General features: G+C 41.0%; 1 protein-coding gene across 1 annotated transcript in view; it reads right to left on the bottom strand.

Moving 5' to 3' along the window:
- PRKCQ (protein kinase C theta) overlaps positions 1 to 21028 on the bottom strand; it is a 175753-nt gene that overhangs the window by 103180 nt on the left and 51545 nt on the right. The window contains exons 3-8 of the mRNA XM_028114615.2: positions 20289 to 20488; positions 16707 to 16767; positions 9310 to 9472; positions 8135 to 8166; positions 7954 to 8039; positions 2745 to 2874 (exon numbers count right to left, since the gene is read on the bottom strand). Coding sequence (XP_027970416.1) covers positions 2745 to 2874; positions 7954 to 8039; positions 8135 to 8166; positions 9310 to 9472; positions 16707 to 16767; positions 20289 to 20488 — 672 coding nt within the window. The remainder of the gene's footprint in view (positions 1 to 2744; positions 2875 to 7953; positions 8040 to 8134; positions 8167 to 9309; positions 9473 to 16706; positions 16768 to 20288; positions 20489 to 21028) is intronic.

Here is a 21028-nt window from a genome sequence, read left to right as displayed (position 1 = left end):
GGATTGGGATGTGTGTGCACATGTTCATCTGTATAAAGACAGCTACTACTTCATGTTGTTAGTTTAGAATATTAAAATTCTGCTTATGAAACATTGCAATAAATTACAATAAAAAAATCTAACTTAAGATTTCCAAACTCTGGCTGATAGAATTGTATTGTCAAGTCCTATTTCATTATATCAAGGTCTATTAATAGGGATTATTATAAGGCATTAGGCAGGAGAGGCTATAAAATAATGCACGTTTACCCTCACCTGTTCATTAGCCCATTTGTGTGCAAAGAACTTAGCACAGTGATTGGCATCAAATAGGTACTCAACAAATACAGCTTCTATTTCATCTTCATTATTTATTCGGATAAGATATGTTTTAAAATATTTAAGTGAAATTTTATCAGGCTTCAGCCTTTAGTTTTAACTAGCTTACTCTTCTCAGAGAATTCATAATAAAACAAAATAAAATAGCATTTTCTGTGTAAGTAGAGACCAATAGAGACCACTACTTTCTGTGCAAGTAGAGACCAGTACCAGTCCCAGCATAAATGCAATGATATAACCCAAATCCATTCTAAGTGAAATCTTCCACGTATATCTAAAGTCTTTAATATAGTAACAATGCTGCTGATGAGGGCTCTCTGCCTTTCTGAACTTAGCATGACTTGTTGATGCAAGTCATAGTGGACTTGTTGATGCAAGTTGCCCATTGGGAAGCCCTCAGTTGCATTTCTTTACTCGTCACCACAAGCCAAAGGGAAGCAGTGAGCAAGGACTGAGCATGAGGCGTTGGAGAGTTTCACTTTGTTTTTTTCACATGGTAGCTGGACCTAAGCTTGTCTCGGACACACTCGCGTGAAGGCAGGCCCCATTCCCACTACGATAATGTCATATGTCTCTGTTACTAACCTATTAGGTGATAACTCGATCTCTGTGAGTGCAAACAGTCCCTTTGGATGATGATTTTCATGGGAATTCAAGTGGAGAGAGAAAAAGACAGAGTCCAAATGAAGGGAGGCCCTACTTAGGAAGGTGGCTTAGAAGAGAACAAGACAGAAAGAGCAGGGCCGAGGCAGAGGAACAGAGCCCAAAGAGTAGATTGGAAGGGGAGGTAAAGTCAAGGGCATGGGGGGCGGCAAGGGCACGGTGATATGTGCAGGTGTCAGCCTCAAGAGCAGAGGGTGTTGGGGAGGAAAGGGAGGGGAGGAAAGGGGAGGGGAAAGGGCTGCCTGGCTTGCAGGAGGCAAGGGGAGAGAGGGAAAGGGAAGGGACCGGGGAGAAAGAATGTTAGGGGGGGATGGAACAGAGCAGGTGCGTGGGCCATGGAACAATGGCGAGGAACGCTTGCGGAGGTTCTAAGCTCAGAGGCATCGCCGGGCTGTTGGCACCACCGCGCAGGTGGGGCGCTCAGGCTCTGGGGCAAAGGAATTTGCACTGTGAGGGAGACCATCAGAAGATTCGGGGAACCATCGGAGGGGATCTGATTATTCATGCCTGCTCGTTCAATTCGAATGATAAAATAACTTCTTGCCTATGAACTCCTAAAGATAAAGATACTCCATAGAGTACGAGGCCCACCTGTGTGCTCTTGAACAGGTGTAGAGAGCGAGGTGCACAGCGGTATTCCTAGAGGGATTATTAAGGTGAATTTTCACTGCATGTGGGTTTTGCCGTCAGCAATGGTTTGAAAACCTAACCCTCCCCGTCTCCACTAAGATGCCACTCCAGACTTCACCAGACACATGAGCACAGTGGGGATGAGGAAGAGAAGGCTGGTGAAGGTGACCTTCACCTTTATCACTTAAAAGATAAGAACTGCCAAAGATTAAGCCAGTGGCATAAAACAAAATGGAGCGGCCAAGAAAAAAACAAAGTGGCTTCCATATTTAATAATTCGAAATAGGCCTCTGCTGCAGCAGGGTGCCTTCCTCTTTGAATGTCTGTCTGGCCCTGCCCCACCCTCACCCCCACTCAGAAGGCAGAAGTGCCTTGCTGGAATCTTCCCTCCCTACTGCCTAATCCTGGCATAACAGCATCTCCGTTTCTAACGGTTATTGCCTTAGCAATTTGAACTTTTAGAGTAAGAAAGTGCCTTTTGCTCTTTCCAGAGCTGAAAACCTCGATGAGGCTCTGTTGCAATGCCAGCCTTTAAGGAGAGATCAGAGGAGGGAACATGACGGTCAGTGCAGGGCTGGGCTTCTTCCTTGGCACACTCTGGGCATCGACCTTCCAGTTTAAGTCACAAATGCCTATGTGCAGGACCATCCATCAGCCAAGTAGATGTGTCGGGCTTACTCCTCGATGGGCTGCAGGGGGGAATCTTAAGGCATAAGGGAGAGCGACAGCGGGGGCATAGCTTGAGCTGCCAGGGTCAGAAGGGGCAGTCCCAGAACACCAGGAGACAAAGGGCAGGCCCCAGGGAAGGAGGCCAGTCGGGAAAAGTGCCATCTTCCTTTCTCCCCAGCGTGAGGTACAACAGAAGGATGACGGGCTGGGAGACTTGACATTGAGCCTGAACAGGTTTGCACTTCTCTGGGATCCTGGGATGCTGGTGTTGGGAATGGGAGGAAAAGAGCAGAAGTGGTCTGTTGTCCTGGGAACTTCACATTCATGATCTCAGGGTCATCCGGGCTAGCTGGAGAAGTCAACCCTCTGTGCTCCCTCTTCCCCTCGTGCTCTCCATTAAAGCTACAAAGCCACCCTGTAGGGGTTCCGTACCAGGGCCCATGCTCATTTCCCACCGGACTCACCATCACACTTGAGTCCTTGCCTGGCCAGGCCCCACAGCAGGGTCCCACAGTGCTCACAGAAGGTCGGGCTTTTGTAATTGTAGACTTTAAATCTATGCGGCATGTCAATTTTGAACCTCTCCTTGTGGAACTGAAAGAAGGGAGAACGTGTGACCATACGCATGTCGCTGGTTCTCAGCCTCTGGTATCTTAGCAGCTACTCCAGCATAACTAACAGAGCACTAAAAACACTGGAACTGGAGGGTGTTATGCTGAGCGAAATAAGTCAATCAGAGGAAGACATGTATCATATGACCTCACTGATACGAGGAATTCTTAACCTCAGGAAACAAACTGAGGGTTGCTGGAGTGGTGGGGGGTGGGAGGGAGGGGGTGGCTGGGTGATGGACATTGGGGAGGGTATGTGCTACGGTGAGCGCTGTGAATTGTGCAAGACTGTTAATCACAGATCTGTACCTCTGAAACAAATCATGCAATATATGTTAAGAAAAAAAAAGAAGATAGCAGGAGGGGAAGAATGAAGGGGGGTAAATCGGAGGGGGAGACGAACCATGAGAGACGATGGACTCTGAGAAACAAACTGAGGGTTCTAGAGGGGAGGGGGGTGGGGGGATGGGTTAGCCCGGTGATGGGTATTAAAGAGGGCACGTTCTGCGTGGAGCACTGGGTGTTACGCACAGAATCATGGAACACTACATCAGAAACTAATGATGTAATGTATGGTGATTAACATAACAATAAAAAATGTAAAGGGAAAAAAAAACCACTGGAATGATGTGTGCTTTAAGCCATAAGCTTTACTTGTCAAGCCTTACAGCCATGGCCAAAGAAGGCAGGCAGCCCCTAGCTCTTCCAGGCAGGGGGCATGTATGAGCCATACGCATACCAAGTAACCAGCACTACGCTGAGGTATGAGGCCTCCGCACAGGCAGGCTAAGTCTTCAGGACGATGCGACTGGATTATCTGCATGGGATCTGGGTGAGCATCACACTGCCCTTCCTATTTTAGTATACATATCGCCTTTTCTTTTTCAACCCAGAACTAGGACTCTAGCCTTTGGACGATGTTGTATAATTCCTCCTCTAGAGGAAACACTGCTGTGGGTTCATGAGTATAGAAGCCTAAGGATGAAGCATTTCATAGCTATTACACATGGACTGGAGCAGGCGAGCAGCAGGTAACAGGTCCTGCCAGGTGCTATGGATAAGTATGTCCCATGTATTATCTTTTTACACATGTGATATTGCAAACTCCCCCTTAAAGGAGCATTTATTAGAATCCTCATTTGCTAAATGAGGAAGTTACGCACAGAGAGGGCAAGACACTTGTTTAGGTCACATGGCGAGCAAGTGAGCTGGGACATCTATGAGCCTGAAGTCAGAATCAGCCTATCTTTCCGTCACTACCCTTTCTTCTCTCAAAGTCAGTGTGACGAGCGAGGGGATGGGGGGAAGGGAGACGAGAGAGGGATGCTGGTGGTTGACATATTACAGGATTTTCTGTTTTGTTTTGTTTTCCAGAGTTGAAATTCTCTCCTTTAGCCAAACATATCACATGAACAACAACAATAACGAAATCATGAGGTTTGGTTCCTGGTAAGGATACCAATATTCCTGTGTAACATAGAAAGTTTTACTTAAGACTAATAATCTCCACAGAAGTTTTTTTTATTAAAGAGTTTCTTTGGGATTGTGCACAGCAAAGAAGCCTTTTTCATTAACAGTGATACATCTAATCTTTCCACGAAGGACGTTGGCCAGCATTGGGTCATGAGAATAGCTGTTTAGAATTGTTTAAACGTTACTAAGAACTTACTTTAGCCATTTTCAACCAAGAAAAAGTGATTTTCAGATCTCATTTTGTATAAACATTTCCATACAAATCTGCACAATTTATGTCAAGGTCCAGGCTGGAAGACTTCTACCTCAAATCTTGACCCTTAGCTCAAAATAGTTCAAGATATGTCTGGAAAAGACTATGGATTTGTACTTTGCAATATGATATTCACTTAGCCACATGGGCCAAGTGAGTACCTGCGAGGTGGTAAAACAATATGCTATCGGTATAAAGTACATACTGGGTTCTGAAGAGTTTTTATGAGAAAAATAATGTGAACTATCTCCTTAATTTTTATATGAGGATACCTGAAAATTTAAAATTGCACTCGTGGCTCTCATTCTATTTCCAGGAGACATTAGCCATCGAGGTTAACAGTCATTCTTATAATTTGTGGTTTTCCCAGGAAAACTGAAGGCATCAAGTAGAGAGAGCAGGGAGGCAGGCCAGGAGGTGGCAATTTGATTTAAACAAACAAAACACTTGTCAGAGAAAGACATATTATACGATCTCACTTATATGTGGAATCCAAAAAACAAAACAAAAACAATCACACCAAACTCACAGAAAGGGATCAGACTTGTGGTTTGCAGAGGTGGGGGGTTAGGAGGAAGGAGAAAGTAGAGGAAGGTGGTCAAAAGGTACTTCTGGCTATAAGATAAGTAAGTCCTAGGGAGAGAATGTACAACACGGTGACCACAGCTAACACTGCTGTGTGATACACAGGGAGTAGATCTTAAGAGTTCTCATCACAAGGAGAAATCTTGTTTTCTCTTTTTATTGGATCTATATAAGATGATGGATGTTAGCTGAACCTATCATGGGGATCATTGCATAGTATATGTAAGCCAAATCATCATGCTGTATGCCTGAAACTTATACAGTGATATATGCTAATCATTGCCTAATAAAACTGGGGGCGGGGGGAAAGTCTATCACACTGCTCTGGGAGATTGAGATCTGAAATTCTGTCCCAGCCCAGCTACTTATATCATAGGCGACTGACTGCAGACAAACTAACTTCTTTGAGCCTTAGCGGAGTCACTTTTAATAGGAGATTGTCCCATTCTGACTCTAAATTTTAAAAGAAATTCTGCTCTACAAAACCCAACCAATTTGCCTTCTCTGTGCCCACCCCTTGGCTGGAGAAAATCACACACCTGGGCAGGCTGGCCCTTCAAACTCAGGTGGACTTCCCACTGTCCTCAGTAACCCTACTGCTCTTCTCCAGCCACCTTGCTTTTCCATCCCGAGATAATTCTCTCACAGATCCTTTCTCCTCAAAGCCACTTGCTGCCTTCTCTTCTTCCTTCCCACAAATCTTCAGATGACACCAAAGGTAAGCTGTCTAAGGGAAGCTCTCTCAACGCCTGCCCCCAAATCTACAGTCTGCCATCATCTGCAAACGTCTTCTCCTCCCTTTCTGTTACAATTGATGATCCATCCATCTTTCCATTAGAGACCCATCTTCACATCTGCTTTAGACATCTTTCCCTCTTGCCAAGGGTGAACTTATTCCCCCTTGACTGCTTTGGTTGTTGCTTTCTCTCCAGCTTCATCCATCTCTCCTCTCTCTCTCTAGCTACGGGAGTATTTCCATCCCTTGGGTGTCACCTCCTTTAGCAACTGTTCTGGTTCAGTGAGCTTCAGGTTAATGTTCTTGATAATATTAGCACATAAATTGTTTCCATGTCATCAATTCTCAGTAACCCTCAGTGTTGGTCAATGAAGCAAACACTTCTACGGTTCTCTGAAATTTCTTGGATCAAGGGCTCTGGAGATCTCCACGTGGTTCTCATTTTTCTCAACATCTTAGCTACACTGAATGCACTTGACCCCTTTGCTTTCTGGTTTCTGTAACTTCATGTACTCTTAATATATGAAGGGCCCTCTCTGAACTCTTATTGTCAGTCTTTATCACTTTATCACAAACTCCTTCTCTTCTACCTAACATGTAACTTTAGATTCCTTTGGGGAATTTATATATTTGGTCTATTGGCTCCTGTGAATTCCAACTGCATGTAAAACTGTCCACTTGCTACCTCCCACTTGGATGTCTACAGGCATCTCTGGCCGCACGTAGTAAAAATTGAAATATTAATTTCTCCTCCAGTCTTTCATTGCTATGTTTCTGCCACTTCCCCACTGCTCAAGACAGAAACTTAGGCATCATCTTTATTTCCCTCTCTTTTATTTTCCACTTCCAATCCATTGACAAATCCAGTCATTTCTAACAAGGAAACCACCCGACAATCTGCTCACTTTGTTCCATCTCCATTGTTACCATATTGGTACAAGCCATCAACCTTCCCCCTTGGGGGGAACTTCTGCAGTCACCTCTAGTTTTTATGTTCATACCTCAACCCACAATTTCCCCTACAGCAGTCACCAAGTGGGCTTCCCACTACAGGTCAAATAAAATCCAACCACTTCTCCAGGGTCTAAAAAAAACAAAAAACCCCCATCTAATCTAGGTCCTACCAAGTTCCCCAACGTTGTGTTCTATTCACTGTCTTGCCCTTGCTGTTCCAGCCGCATGGTCTCATTTCAGTTCCTAGAACACGCTCTTTCCCCCTTGGGGCCTTTTCTGTCTGGAGGCTGCTTCCTCCTGCTACTCATATGGCTGGTTCCTTTCACCCTTAGCTCTCAGCTTAAATGCTCTCCTGGGAGATGCCCTGGTCTTCGGATTAAGTAGGGCACTCAGTTTTTCTCCATCATCACACCTTGTTGGTTATTTAATATAAATGGAAACAATACATTGTTGTTTGTTAATTATGTGTTTCCCTAATTTTGCAGTAAGGTCTATAAAGGCAAGACCAGGTCTATATTGTCCTCTGCTGTGCATTGTACATAGTACAGTATCTTCCATGTATTAGATACACACTAAATATGGGGTAACATCTAACCTGTCCCCATGCCATGTACCTTAAAGTTCATTATGAAAGAAACACTTGCCCCCCAACATAAGAGTTATATTTCTGTTACATCTCACACTAACCTTGTAAAGGCTTACATCTGTGTTTTGTCACCATTTGCCTCTATTCCTTAACTGTCGCTTCTAGCTATAGATGCCACAAGAGTTGTTTTCATATAGTTGACCAAAACTATGTTTTCTGGGCACTTTCTATCATGCCTTTCCGGAAAAGGCAGAGTCATCGACAATCTTATTTTTCTTTTCGTATTTATCGCCTAGTTTTGGGTCTCAGTGAAAATCCTTACTGAAGAGGAAAGGGTTTTCAGGGACATTGATGTTCATTGATAAGCTTAAGGATTCAAGCTCAAGCAATACTAAAAAGAATTAGTGGGCTTCCAAATTGAATGTTAGGATAAAATTATCATATTCCAGACAGAAAGAGGAACCTGAACACATACCATGGTTTCTCGGCTATTGATAGCTGATCCTGTGCACTTAGCTATAACTTTATCAATACACTTCTTGTGAATTGCCGCATTACACTCTGAAAAGAAATTATTGCAGTTAAGATTTTCAGAAGTTAAGGAACAATGAAATAAGCAGAATGACAATAATACAACAGAAATCCTTCTTACTTACGTCGACACTGGTAGCCTTGTTTGTTCAGACCCCTGCAATAAAGCACATGTCTGACTTACTTGGATGTTTGAGTCAACAGCAGCACCACAGACATTAAAACAAGATCTCATAGCTTCCTCCTATCGCAGAGCATTCACTGATCAGCGGCTCTGGTCTGTCACTGAACAAAAGTGTTAACACGTATTGTTCTTCTTTTTTTATTTTAAACTGCTTTGTTAAAAGTCTGATAAATAAATGAGGAACTGTTGTTTCTCCTTTCATTGGTGTCTTTTCCAAACACACATGTAGAGATGAAAATACCTGACTGAAAATGCATCACAGGCTCCTAGCAGCAAATTTCCATGTCCTACACTTAAAAATTCATTGTCTCTCTAAGCTCAGTACAGATGAGCGAAGACATCTGTACAGATGTGTTGTCTCCTCTTTCTGAGTATCTGAGAATATTTGCAACTACTAAATTCTGAAGCTTAAGACCCATTCCTGAGTAACACCCACTATTAGTAAGGAAGGCAATTCTAATCAGTCAATGAAAACAGTTGGTGGAAATCCATCAAAAGTCTATTTGACCTCTGGATACCCTAGTTAGACTGGGGTTGTGAGTTGATGGATTCTGAAGTAGCCCAAAGAAAAGAACACCCCCACCAAGAGGCAAGGAGGCTGAGAGTGGGGACAGGAGTCATTTCAAGTCTCTGCAGTCCCATCGCCTTTGCTATGTGCTTACTGAGGCTTGAACCGATTTCTGTCTGAGGGCTGCTGAGATGCCCAAGAGCCCTGTAAACATCTAAACCCATTAGCTCCAATGCAAAAGCGTTGCCTTTTGCACACGTTAGTACCAGCACAGTTGGGCTATCAAGGTGGTAGCAGTTCCAACTGTAAAACTGTGCCAACAGTAAAGACATTTCCCTCTTCTGTCCTTCCCTTTTACCCCCAGTGGCCCCCATTTAATCAGAAGCTAAAGTTCTTGAAAACTTTTTCTGCTAGAGCTGGCTTCCTTGCTCTATAGGAGTCACATTATGAAAATATTGTATAGAATCACACTCTTTAAGCCTCCTCCTTCCATGTAGTGCTTATGCCAGCACACTCTCCTGAGGTGGAGCATGCCAGGCCTGACAGGTTGAGAGGATCTGACAAAATGCATAAGCTGAAGCTTGGAGTGAAATGCCAAGTTACCGTACCAGACAAACTCATGGCAGACAGAGCAAAATGTGGGTTGTGGGAAAAAGGTGGCGGTGAACTCATGGCACTTGACATGGTGGACTTTGGCCTGTTTGATGGCTCCTCGGCGGTGATGCAAAGCAAAGAAGCCTTCAGTCTCAAATTCACTCATGTCCTTTGTGTCTGCAGGAACAGGACAAGGGACAAAGTGGGTGGAGAGGGTGGGGAAGTGGGGAAAGGATGGAGACAGACAAGTAATTAGGCAAGCATTGAAACCAGTAAAATCCCAAGTACTTATTAAGGTTGGTATAGCACTAAGCTTCTTTCTTTAATTCTGTAATACAGAATTATCATAGGGTGTATTACTATACGGTTGAAACAATGAGGCTGGATTACTGGCTCAATCCCTCACTCCTCTTTGACTATGCTGAGCTATTCTCTTTCAGATTTTAAAACCAGAGGTCAGAACTTTCAAAGTATTTATCAACCTCTCCTATTCATTGTCAATGATGAGTCAGCCAGAAAAAGCAGGAAGTGGTAAATACTTTTCTGCCTGTAATTCTAGAGAATAATGTGGTTACTGACAGCAATTTAGAAACAGCATATTTTTTTTTAATTTCCCAGGATGCTTTCTGTCTAGTTGTGTATGGGCAGGGTCCAGTAGACTGAGGGGAACTGACCAGACTGTGTGAGGGTGAAAGAACTTTGGAAAGTTGTTTATGCTCTGGTTCCTGATGTCCATAGTAATCAGGTGCACTAGCTACAGACTTATAGACTACTACACCAGTCAGTGTGGAAAAAGCCAGAAATTAATAGATGGCTGCAATTGTTTTTTAACATCTAGGTAATCCTGGATGTTATCTAGTCATCTACATCAAATCATCACATTCACATTTCTTCAGTTCACTCTGGACTCAGGGTATTGGTGAAGGTACTGTGATAGTCACTGTCCACGGTACCCCATGCCCAGATAACATCTTTCTAAAAGGCTGGTAGAATTCTGAGAATACTAATGATTCCCTGGCTGAAGACCAGACCCAAAGAAAACACACAAAAGCAAGGCAGTCATGGTTCAAAAGCGTGATAACAACTCCAGCATGCAAGAGAGAATAAAATGGTAAACAAGAAATAAATATAAAAAATAATTATCATTACTAAAATAAGGATAATTTATGATTATAACTTCTAATATAATTTTTAAATAGCTTGAAAGAATCTTGGATTTATATTTCTTATATTTTTACAAGCATAAAAAAATGGAGCTTTAGCAAGAATAAGAGGCTCATATTTCACAAATATAAAGAGTTAGCAATATTTAAACTAAATTACTTCCATTCTGGATAAGCAGTGGCACTGGTATGACAGCACACTTGAGACAAATGTCCCTGCCAAGGTACTTTATTTTCCATACCCTTAATAGTGGCCAGACTAGAAACACATTGGGGAGATAAAGGGTGGGGGGCATGAATTCATCCAAGTCCCAGGCCTCATTTTATGACTAATGTTTTCTCTACAGTGGTCCACAGGTCTGCTCTAGGGTGACTCCAAACTCTTAGATACAGAGCCTTCCGAATAACTCTAAAAAGTTCCACAGATAAGACATAATACTTTGCCTAATACTTTAAGGCTAGGTAATGTAGGCCTTTTTATATAGAACTGAGCTAGAAATAAATTAGGTTTAGTGCGTGAGGGGTTAAATTCAGGGTCACTGAGGCAATTGCTGTTTTCTGCAAGTTCTGGTATAAGCAAATCTATTTACAACTTGTGACTGGTGTAGTAGGTGGTTTGTCAGTAAGATTTGACTCATTTCTATTTTGGTCCATATGAAATGAAATAAAGTATAAAATTACTTTTAAATTCAGGCAATAGAAGTGAATTATTCTGGGAACCCTAATCGTATTACTGTAAAAAAAAATATATATTGTCTGAGCTTTAAACTGTAATGTTGTAAATTTTTTAAAATGTTAGAAAGTGCTAGAAATACATTTATCCCCTTGGGCCTTCCTTTGATTTTTCTTTATCCTCTAACCATTTTGATCATTACAGGAGAGCAACTATATAAAAACTCAGAATTTCTTGAATTCTTCTGGTATTTACGTTTTTTTTTTTTTTTTTTGAAGTAATTTGCTCCTATGTTTATTGGCTTAAATAAGTTTATTGGTTTTTGTATGTTTGGTTATTTCTTTTGTAGTAATGGCTCCTAATCTATTTATTTAGCCTAACCTATCACTTGTTTGTAATCAGTCAACCACAGATGTTTCCTGGGCAGCTCTGAGCAAACTGCTATGCTGAATGTTCTAAAGAAATATGGGATGTTATCCCTAACTTCTGAGTGGCTAACAGTCAAGTCAGGGAGACACGACACTCACACAAAGAACAGTATGTGATGGTTTGGAATAGACATGGTGATATCTACACCCATATTTTTTAGGAGGTAGTAAAAGGAATTACAAAAGAGACCATGAAGAAGCAGCTAAAAAATTAAGAGAAAAACGTAAATAGTATCACACTGGGTAAGCCAAGAAAGAATGGGTTTTTCAGCATTGGTTGAGATGTCAAGGGAACTGGAGGCTAAGAAAGAGAAATTTGTTTTGAAGAATAATACTCTTGAAGAAAGCAACTTAGCGGATTGGTCAAAATATAAGCCAGACTCTTAGGGTTAAAAAAAAAAAAAAAAATCCAGACTGGACAAGACGGCTTAATTCAGTATGTCTTGGCAATGAAACCAAAGAGATAGGGAAACATTGAAGATGCTACTGAGCTTATGGTACGTAGCTGCTAGGAATCTGATGCAGGAGACCAAGAAAGGGAGGGACTGTCTCTGAGGCAAAAGAGCAGGAAGCAAGTGTAGGGAGCAGCAGTTATCTCTAAAGTACAGAGACAGACAGAAGACAGAGTCGTTCCCAGTTAAACTGGGGGCAAGGCCAAACTCCAAAAGTGAGAGAAGAATGAGATACCCTTAGAGACTGAGTAGTATGGGAATTTCTGGAATAGCCATTGTATGGGAATCAAAAGAAAATAAAAGGAATTTCTAAATACCAGGGTGAGTCTAAATGAATAGTTCAATGAACATTTATTAAGTACCTCCTATGTACCTAGCATGCAACCTGGTGCTGGAGTTAAAGAGACAAATAAGATGTGGTTCAGCCATTGCTTTCCAGCAAGAAATTACTGTAGTAAAAGTCAGAACAGAAATATTCACAGGATGCTATGTGACAGACATAAGGAAACTACACCAGTTAAGGCAGGTATAGATAGGTGGAGGCAAGAAAAAGACAAAAGTTGGACAAGAAAGGTACTAAAAGGTGATTTCTGGGCTGGGTTCTGAAGAATAAATAACTTCTACCAGTGTATGGGAGAAGTTATGGCGGGGAAAAGCAAAAGATGTTCTCTCTAGATGGAAGAGAATGTACAAGGGTACATTCAGATAAGGTCTCTGAGAATGTATGTACTGCCAGAGTGTGGAGTATGAAGCAGAAAACATCAGTGGTCACACACAGATGTGTAGGTGTCAGGTCAGTCTGAATATCTCCTGTAGCTAATTTGCAAACACTGAAAGGCTGTAGGCAGGGGCAAAGGGAGGAACAGAAGCATGGCATATTTAGAACAGAGTTTATATAGTTTATTTGGGCAGCCATGTAGGAGAATGGTTGGGATTTGGCAAGAAGCAATGATGATGAAAAGCAGGGGGAAAACTGAAAAATCCTAAGGAGACAACATGGGCAGAAACTGTTGGATTAATGTGGGAGGTCAAGAAAAGGGAGGCTATAAAAGTTACTTCCAGGTTTCTGGGTGGATGGAGTAAGAATCAACTGAGATAGTGAGTACAAAAGAATAGATTACTGGCGAAAATGGTGAGTGTAATCTTGGACATATTGAATTTAAAGTAATGTAGGAAATCTACTTGGAGAAATCCACTAAGGGGTTAAGTATATGAGTCTAGAACATCAGAACATTATCTACCAGCAACAGTTTGTAATGGACTCAGCTGCATGGCTTTTTCTAGGAAAGTTTTGGAGAAGGAGAGGGAAGAATGCAAGGTTTGGAGATCAGAACATTTTTTGGCAGAAGAGGGCGCTCATGATAGCAGAGTGCTGGAAAGGGCTGTGGACGTCAGGCAAAGTAGGGAGTCAAGGCCAGATGTGGGCTAACAAAAGGTGTGAAGAAAGAAACCAGATTAGGGTAGATTCCTGTAGCTAGTCGGGTGAGGGAGAGGACAGAATTGACAGAGGAGGAGGTTGAGCTCTGAGAGAGAAAGGTCTGACTCTGAGTCCTCAACAGTAGAGAATTCCAAGTGACAACCTGTGGTGTCCCTGCAGGTTTTTGAATGGATAAAGAGAAGTGTAGGAAGGTGTCAAAATATGAGGTGGGAGTGAACACTAAAGCTACCAAGAATGATGGTAGGAGAGCAGGGGAAGAAGACAAACTAATCTACTACAGAAATCACAGAATGAGGATTTTGAAAGAGAGAGAACAGAGTGATTTGTGTGTGGAGAGCAGTAGCCATTTGCTTCCCTGTAGAGTAGAAAAATATTGATGCTTCCATAAAAGAAGGGTACAGGAGACATGACATTATCATAAACGTTATCCAAGACTGAATCCTGTATCTTCCCCCAATTGCTTTCTCTTCCCATATCTCCCATCCCTACCACTCCTATTATCATTTTCCTAGTCCAACTATTTTAAGGAACATCATCCACATTTTTTCCCTTCATTCAACTTTCATTTTTAAAGAAATATAAAGTACTTCAACTATGTATTCATAATGGGCATACCCTTTCATCTACACTGCCATGAAATCTGATTTTCTTTTGGGCTCTTTCTTTTATTTCATTCCTATAACCATGCCCCCAGACCAGGTTCTCATCACTTCTCCATTGCAAAAATGAAATTTTATAGGCTCTCTCTCTATCAGTCTATTTCCCTTTCCAGATCTGTCCTGCATTCCTTCAGACGCAATTTCCCCCAAACACTACTTCCATCCATCATATCATGACCTGTGACTGCTTGTTCCTAGGTCTACACCCTCCTCTTGCCTGGTTTCCAGGTCCTCCAAGATCTGTCTTAGATTCTTCATTCTGGTTTTAGCAGGGGCCCTCTGATCTGCCTAGACTGGTCTCACAGTTCTGCATCCATTTATATTTTTGCTCAAATCTTCATGTTTTCCTCCTAGAAAGCTATCCCTCTTGTCTGCAAGTTCAACTCTGCCTATCCTTTAATGTCCACTCTATGGAATTTTCTGGAATGAAGGCAACTCATACTGATCTCTTGGTTAATCAGTATTTATGTGCTTTGGAACTAAATTCTTCTCCAATTGTTTAGTTTGTACCACTTTTCCAATCTAGGCTTAAGTTCCTTGAGTATGAGAACTCATGTCTTGGTTTTCTGAATACTTCTGAAAACTATTTTTTATATATAATAATATTCTTCAAATAGAATGATATCCTATACTTCTTGTCATCAATAAAGAATTTTCTAGTTGGGCTAGTCCACAATATTGTTTGTTAAAAATTAGAGCTTTTAGATACATAAAAATTTAGAAATGGAGTCTCAATTTGGGTCTAGATACAAAAAATTTTAAACATGACAAAATTCTACCCTTAAACAAAAAAACCTTCCTGGATTTGTGTAATTTCTGTCTGTGAAATATCATTGTTTTCGCGCCACCTGAATGTTCCCTCTCATTCTAAGAGAAAATTTAAGTTTTGAAGCAATAGGAAAGATATCCATGAAATTGTTTCTTAAAGCAGTGGTCTTTAAACCATTTACCCAAAACACTTGGCATTCTCGTGGACAATTTCCTTCAATTTACATTCAATCATGTTTTGAACTAAAAGAACATAACTCCTCTTCTTGAGGGAATGAAACAGTATTGGCATTATCATTTAGGGCAGTACTTTCACTTACTATGCAAGCCTTGTTATCCAGCTCCTACAACCATGTCACCATTTGGCCAACTGAGAAGTAGTACAATGCTGGGGCGCCTGGGTGGCTCAGTTGGTTAAGCATCTGCCTTCAGCTCAGATCATGATCCCAGGGTCTGGGGATCGAGCCCCATGTTGGGCTCCCTGCTCAGTGGGGAGCCTGCTTCTCCCTCTCCCTCTGCTGCTCCCTCTGCTTGTGTACTTTCTCTCTCAAACAAATAAATAAAATCTTTAAAAAATGGTACAATGCCATGTTCTATGTATCTAGAGCCTCCACGGGGTAAAAGAGAAGTTCAGATTGTACTGCTGCCTCTTTAGGGATCCTTTTCTTCTTAAAAAAAATCTTTATTATGGGAATTTTTAAATCCATACAAAAGCTGAGCAAATACTGTAATCAATTTCCCAGTACCGATCATCCAGCTTCAGTAATGACCAGTCCATGGCTACTATTTTCCACTACATGCTATCTGTTACCCACACCCACATACCAATGGGTTATTTTGAAGCAAATGCCTGGTGTTATGTTATCTATAAACATTTTAGTGTGTGTCTTAAAGATGAGGACCCATTTTAGGAAATAGAACCACAATACCATCATCACACCTAGAAAATTAATAACAATGCCTCCACATCACCAAATACCTGGTGAGGGTTCAAGTTTCCCTGATAATCTCATAATATATATATTTTTTCAATGTACTTGTTTGAATCTGGACTCAAGGACATTGGATATGTTGAGCCCAAACCCAGAAAGCACCATAAATCTCTAAACTAAAACTTGTTTCTTGGTAGTAAAACTAATTTAGGAAAAAATAAAATCAGTTTGTGATCGGTAAGTACACATATCCATCCTGAGGCTTAGGATTTTAGGAGTAGCAACATTTGATTTGTTTGCACAGCACTTTGATGACACAGTACAAATGCAATAGGAGGAATGGACAGGCTGTCACAGACACCAAGCGCCCTGCTCATAAGTGTCACCTCTGTGATCCATGTCTGTGCGTCACGTGGAAATGACACTCTTTAGCAATGCATGTTCTCCTGCCTGTTCCTAAAAGGATTTGAGGCAACTAACCTGAAGCATTATTATTTTGCTACAAGCATTATGAAAAATACTTACTGGTTTCCTATTCATTTCGTATTTTGCTGATACTGTGATCGCTTGTTTTATCACTCGTGACATGTAAACAGAGCCTTCTGTATTTACGTTACATTTCCAAACTAAAATACGGACAGACTGTAAAAGCACTGGGCACATGAGTTCACACTATTTAGAAACTAAATGCTAGAAACGTTTTCTATCTCTCTGTTTATCTGGCCCAGCTAGCACATTTTCAACTAATATTTGAGCACCACTGAAAACTTTTGAGAAAACTTCCTGTGTTCCCTTTTCTCCTAATTATTTTCTCTGCTATTGCAAGAGTCAAATAGATTGCACACGAGGAGAAAGGACATGCCCTCCTCACCCCCAAACAAGACAAAATGTCACCTACCACTCATTTCCAGAAAGTATCTTGCATTCATTAGCATTCGGCCTTGAGGTTTCAGCTCTAACTGATTGAGAGAAGGAAAAAAAAAGAAATATCAGTCAGAATGTGAAACAAGTGCTAAGTTTGATGACATAGTAACTGACAAGTGCAATGACAGCAGGAGATTTCCAACGTAGAGCCCAAGACTGCCGCCTCCTTACATTTCACTCAGAATGGTTATCATCAGAACATCCATGAATACAACCTTCCTTTTATTAAAACACCTCAGCAACTCATTACCTTTACTTGGACGTCAAAATTTCCATGACGAAGAAACAAAATCCTAAAACAGTTTCTGTTTGATATCCTTGCTGCTTCTCATCTACATGGTTGTTAGTGGGCAGATTCTGATCTTCACCACGACAAAAGAATCACGGACACTGGGACCAGCTAACTGGGGGGAGCGGTAGGTCTTCTGGAAGGAAAGACGGATCCTGCTTTGAGGGTGCCCACCCACATGCCTCTAGGTTAACAAGGGCATGAAGTGGGAGCAGTGTTTTTCTTTCATAAGGAGACACTGTTTCCTTGGGAAAGTGCTGGATGATCTACCAAGGGAAATTTTGATTAGATTAGTCCAAGAATGGATAAAAATACATATTTCAGTATCATTACATAGAAGAGACCAGAACAGTGTCACTGAAAGGGATGATGCAGGATATCATGTGACGTGACATGGGGGAAAATGACAAATCCAAGATAACTTGACTACTATTGCTAACATATTAAACCATAGCACTAGAGCATTAGTATACTCAAAAGAATCAGCAGGTGAATTGAAGGTCACTATTGATCATTACACCCATGGGTTAATGAGAATAACTGAGAAATAGTAAGAAACATCTGGTTGAACCCAGGACCAAAATTTGAATTGTGGTTAAATAATTTACTGGTTGTGTGACCTTGTGCATGTCACTAAGCCTTTCAGGATCTCTGCAAAGCCGACATAATAGCATCAAAGCATACAACTATTAGAATTTTATGATAACATAAGCATTTACTGCTTGGTCAACTATAAACCCTCACACTAGCTTAAACAGATCAATGAGAAAAGTGCTTTTAACATCAAGGATATACACCTTGTTCTCTGGTTTATGGAACAAGTAATAAAGATGGGGACAAAAAGGGAACTAGAAGAGCAAGAAATAACGGGCTCATTCCCAAGCGAAGTGGGAAAAATTGGTACCAGATGACCACAAAGTTATCAATATTCGGGACTTAGTGGTGATGGGTAAAATTGAACCAAAACTGCTGGAAAAACAGTATTTATAGGAAATCACATTGCATCATGCTTTTGAGAGCGAACAAGAGGTAATCATATGAACAGTCGAAACTTGGGAAAGCAGAAGGCAAGTCTCAGTGTGGTGTGTAGAAATTGGATGGAGTCTGTGGAGATGAAGGGCAAATTTCAGAAAATAGATATATCTTTTCCTGGGTACATCTTTTTGTTTTATATTCAGTTAGCCAGCCTAACTTTTTGATGTAGTGTTCAATGATTCATTAGTTGCATATAGCACCCAGTGCTCATCACAACACGTGCCCTCCTTAATAACCATCGCCAGGTTACCCCATCCCCTCACCCACCTCCCTTCTGTAACCCTCAGTTTGTTTCCTGGAGTCCAGAGTCTCTCATGGTTTGTCTCCCTCTCTGATTTCTTCCCATTCTGTTTTCCCTCCCCTTCCCCTGTGGACATTTTTTAGATAGAGAAATTATTTTTAAGAAAGTGGATTTCAATAGAGCAAGGGGAAATCTAAGTCCAGAGCATCCTGTTGGCCCTTAAACACTATAAATGAAAGTAAACTAAGAGATATTCTTGGGAAAAAAGTTGTAAAATGTAAAAAGATTGCTAAAGTAAAATGAGGATCTGAAGGTCACCAAGTGCTTATGGCTAAATAACCCTAGATTACAAAAAAAAAAAAAAAAAAAGTAAAAACTTTGACAAGAATAAAATCAGAAAACACCTAAGCGAGAAATCGAATACAACTTAAAGAGATATAAATAGAAAACCAATCTGCTCATCAGTGAAACCTAAACAAACAATTTAAAATTTAGTTATCCATTTAACTGAGAAGGAAATCAAATAGTATGCTATTTTTTTGTTTTAAAGATTTTATTTCTTAAGTAATCTCTACACCCAGTGTGGGCTTGAACTCACAACCCCGAGATCCAGAGTCACACGCTCCACAGACTGAGCCAGCCAGGCACCCCAAAAAGCATGCTACTTTTAAAAATTAGGGATCTGGTGACTCTTTTTTAAAAAATGAGGCAGAAAGCCGAAAATAAGTAGGGATGAGTGGAAAACCAGGTAACGTTTGGTCTAATTAATCTCTTCTAGCTGAGCTAAGTGCTGGCATCTCCCACTCCCTGATTTGTGCAAACCTTTCCACATTGTGATGTTACCAGTTATTTAGCCTCTTCTACCTGCCTAGGCAGACCCCCCAAAACAAGATCTGTTTCCATGATCGTTTCTCCAACCAGACACAGAAGTGTGCCACAGATACTGCTGGGCTATATTTACTAAACATGTTTAAGTGTGGGAACTTAAAAAAAAAATCTTGGTATATGTTTATCTTCAAAGATTACTTTAGTGTCACCAGCAAAGATGTATATAAATATATACTCTCCTTAAAAGTACTGATTTTTTTTTTAGGCCAAAAATTTAAAAATGACACAAAAATCTAGTTGTTAGGTTTCCATCATTCCCATTTTGAAACCAACTTCAAAAAATGTTCCGTATGGAGTTCTCAAGAATCTGAGTTATAGGAAATAAGAAGAAAAAGGTATGATTCTCTCCTTTTGAATAAATGATAAAGCATTTGAAAACATTTTCTGGGTTGCAGATCATTTAAAAACAGTTTTTAACTGGTGTTTGTGGTTGTTTTGTTTTTTCATTTTGTGGACCCCAGAAATCTTCATGAGAATTTTTTATGCTTTTATATTTCACTCTTTCCTTTAACATTTCTAAACATTCACTATCCAAACAGTTATTAAGTTTTCAAAAACTTAGTGCAGCAACATGGATTGTGTGAGGTATTGTTTGGTACAAAGTGAGCTAAGTGAATAGTTATGGCTAAAAAAATTGACAGGGATTGGCAAAGTATAGAGGAGGAAGACCAAACCTCACGTGGATCTTTGCTGGTCCTTTCCCTTATCTATCACCTTATCTAATCTAAGATATCTTATCAAGAGATCACATAGATGTGATATCTCAACAAATAGTCAACAGCTAGGTTCCCAAATTAAGGGGAATTTGTGATATTTCTGAGCTTCTGTTATAGATCAATAACAATTCTTCATAGCCTAAGAGACCTTCTTCATCTTACACAGGAGTCAAGATATTTGAATATGCCAGTATGTTTTACAGTCTACAACGAACATTCTCATTATCAAGCCATCAGCGAGTGAGTGGTAGGGAATCTGTTTACCCAAGACGAGTGTGTCATAATTTCAGGATGACACTGAAACTCTGCTCTAGTCTTCAGCGAGTGTGGGGCTTATCGCCTAGTGGTGTGAGCACTTTAAAAGAAGCTCACAGCCTGGATATTTACCCATATCTCTGCCTTCCCATTGTTCTTCCTGCATCGCTCAGCCAGAGAGGAGAGCTCGACGGTAGTTTCGGATATTAGGTCCATGTTCTTGCCCTTCACAATGATCTGCATTACTCTTCCCTTGTTGATGTGGGCATCAAAAGTGCTGTCCCAGGGCGGGTACATGGTTGGCTTTTTCTGGATATACATTTGTCCATTCTCTAGGAACAGAAAGATATGTTCTCATTACTCCTTTAGCCAACTCTGGGAAATAATTCGACTTGACAGTGGCACCTGCTCCCTCTGTTCTCTAGGATACATAATTCCATTGGGAAGTCAAAAGGAGCATGTAAAACACTTAGAGACAATACAGGACAGGATGAGACAGTCCCAAGGTCTACAGATACGCAAGCTGAGACCCTGAAACTTAAAAATCAATCTGGTAATTTACCAAAGATACAAACGTAGGGATCCGAAGGGGTACGTGCACCCCGATGTTCATAGCAGCAATGTCCGCAATAGCCAAACTGTGGAAAGAGCCAAGATGTCCATGGACAGATGAACGGATAAAGAAGAGGTGGTATATATACACAATGGAATATTATGCAGCCATCAAAAGGAATGCGATCTTGCCATTTGCAACGACGTGGATGGAACTGGAGGGTGTTATGCTGAGTGAAATAAGTCAATCAGAGAAAGACATGTATCATAGGACCTCACTGATACGAGGAATTCTTAATCTCAGGAAACAAACTGAGGGT

This window comes from Eumetopias jubatus, unplaced genomic scaffold (genome assembly GCF_037043125.1).
Source record: "Eumetopias jubatus isolate StellerSeaLion01/CBP00866 unplaced genomic scaffold, mEumJub1_p1.0 scaffold_8, whole genome shotgun sequence".
Taxonomy (NCBI): Eukaryota; Metazoa; Chordata; class Mammalia; order Carnivora; family Otariidae; genus Eumetopias; species Eumetopias jubatus.
The sequence above is the reverse complement of the archived record's forward strand: the minus strand, read 5'-3'. Positions and strand labels throughout refer to the sequence as shown.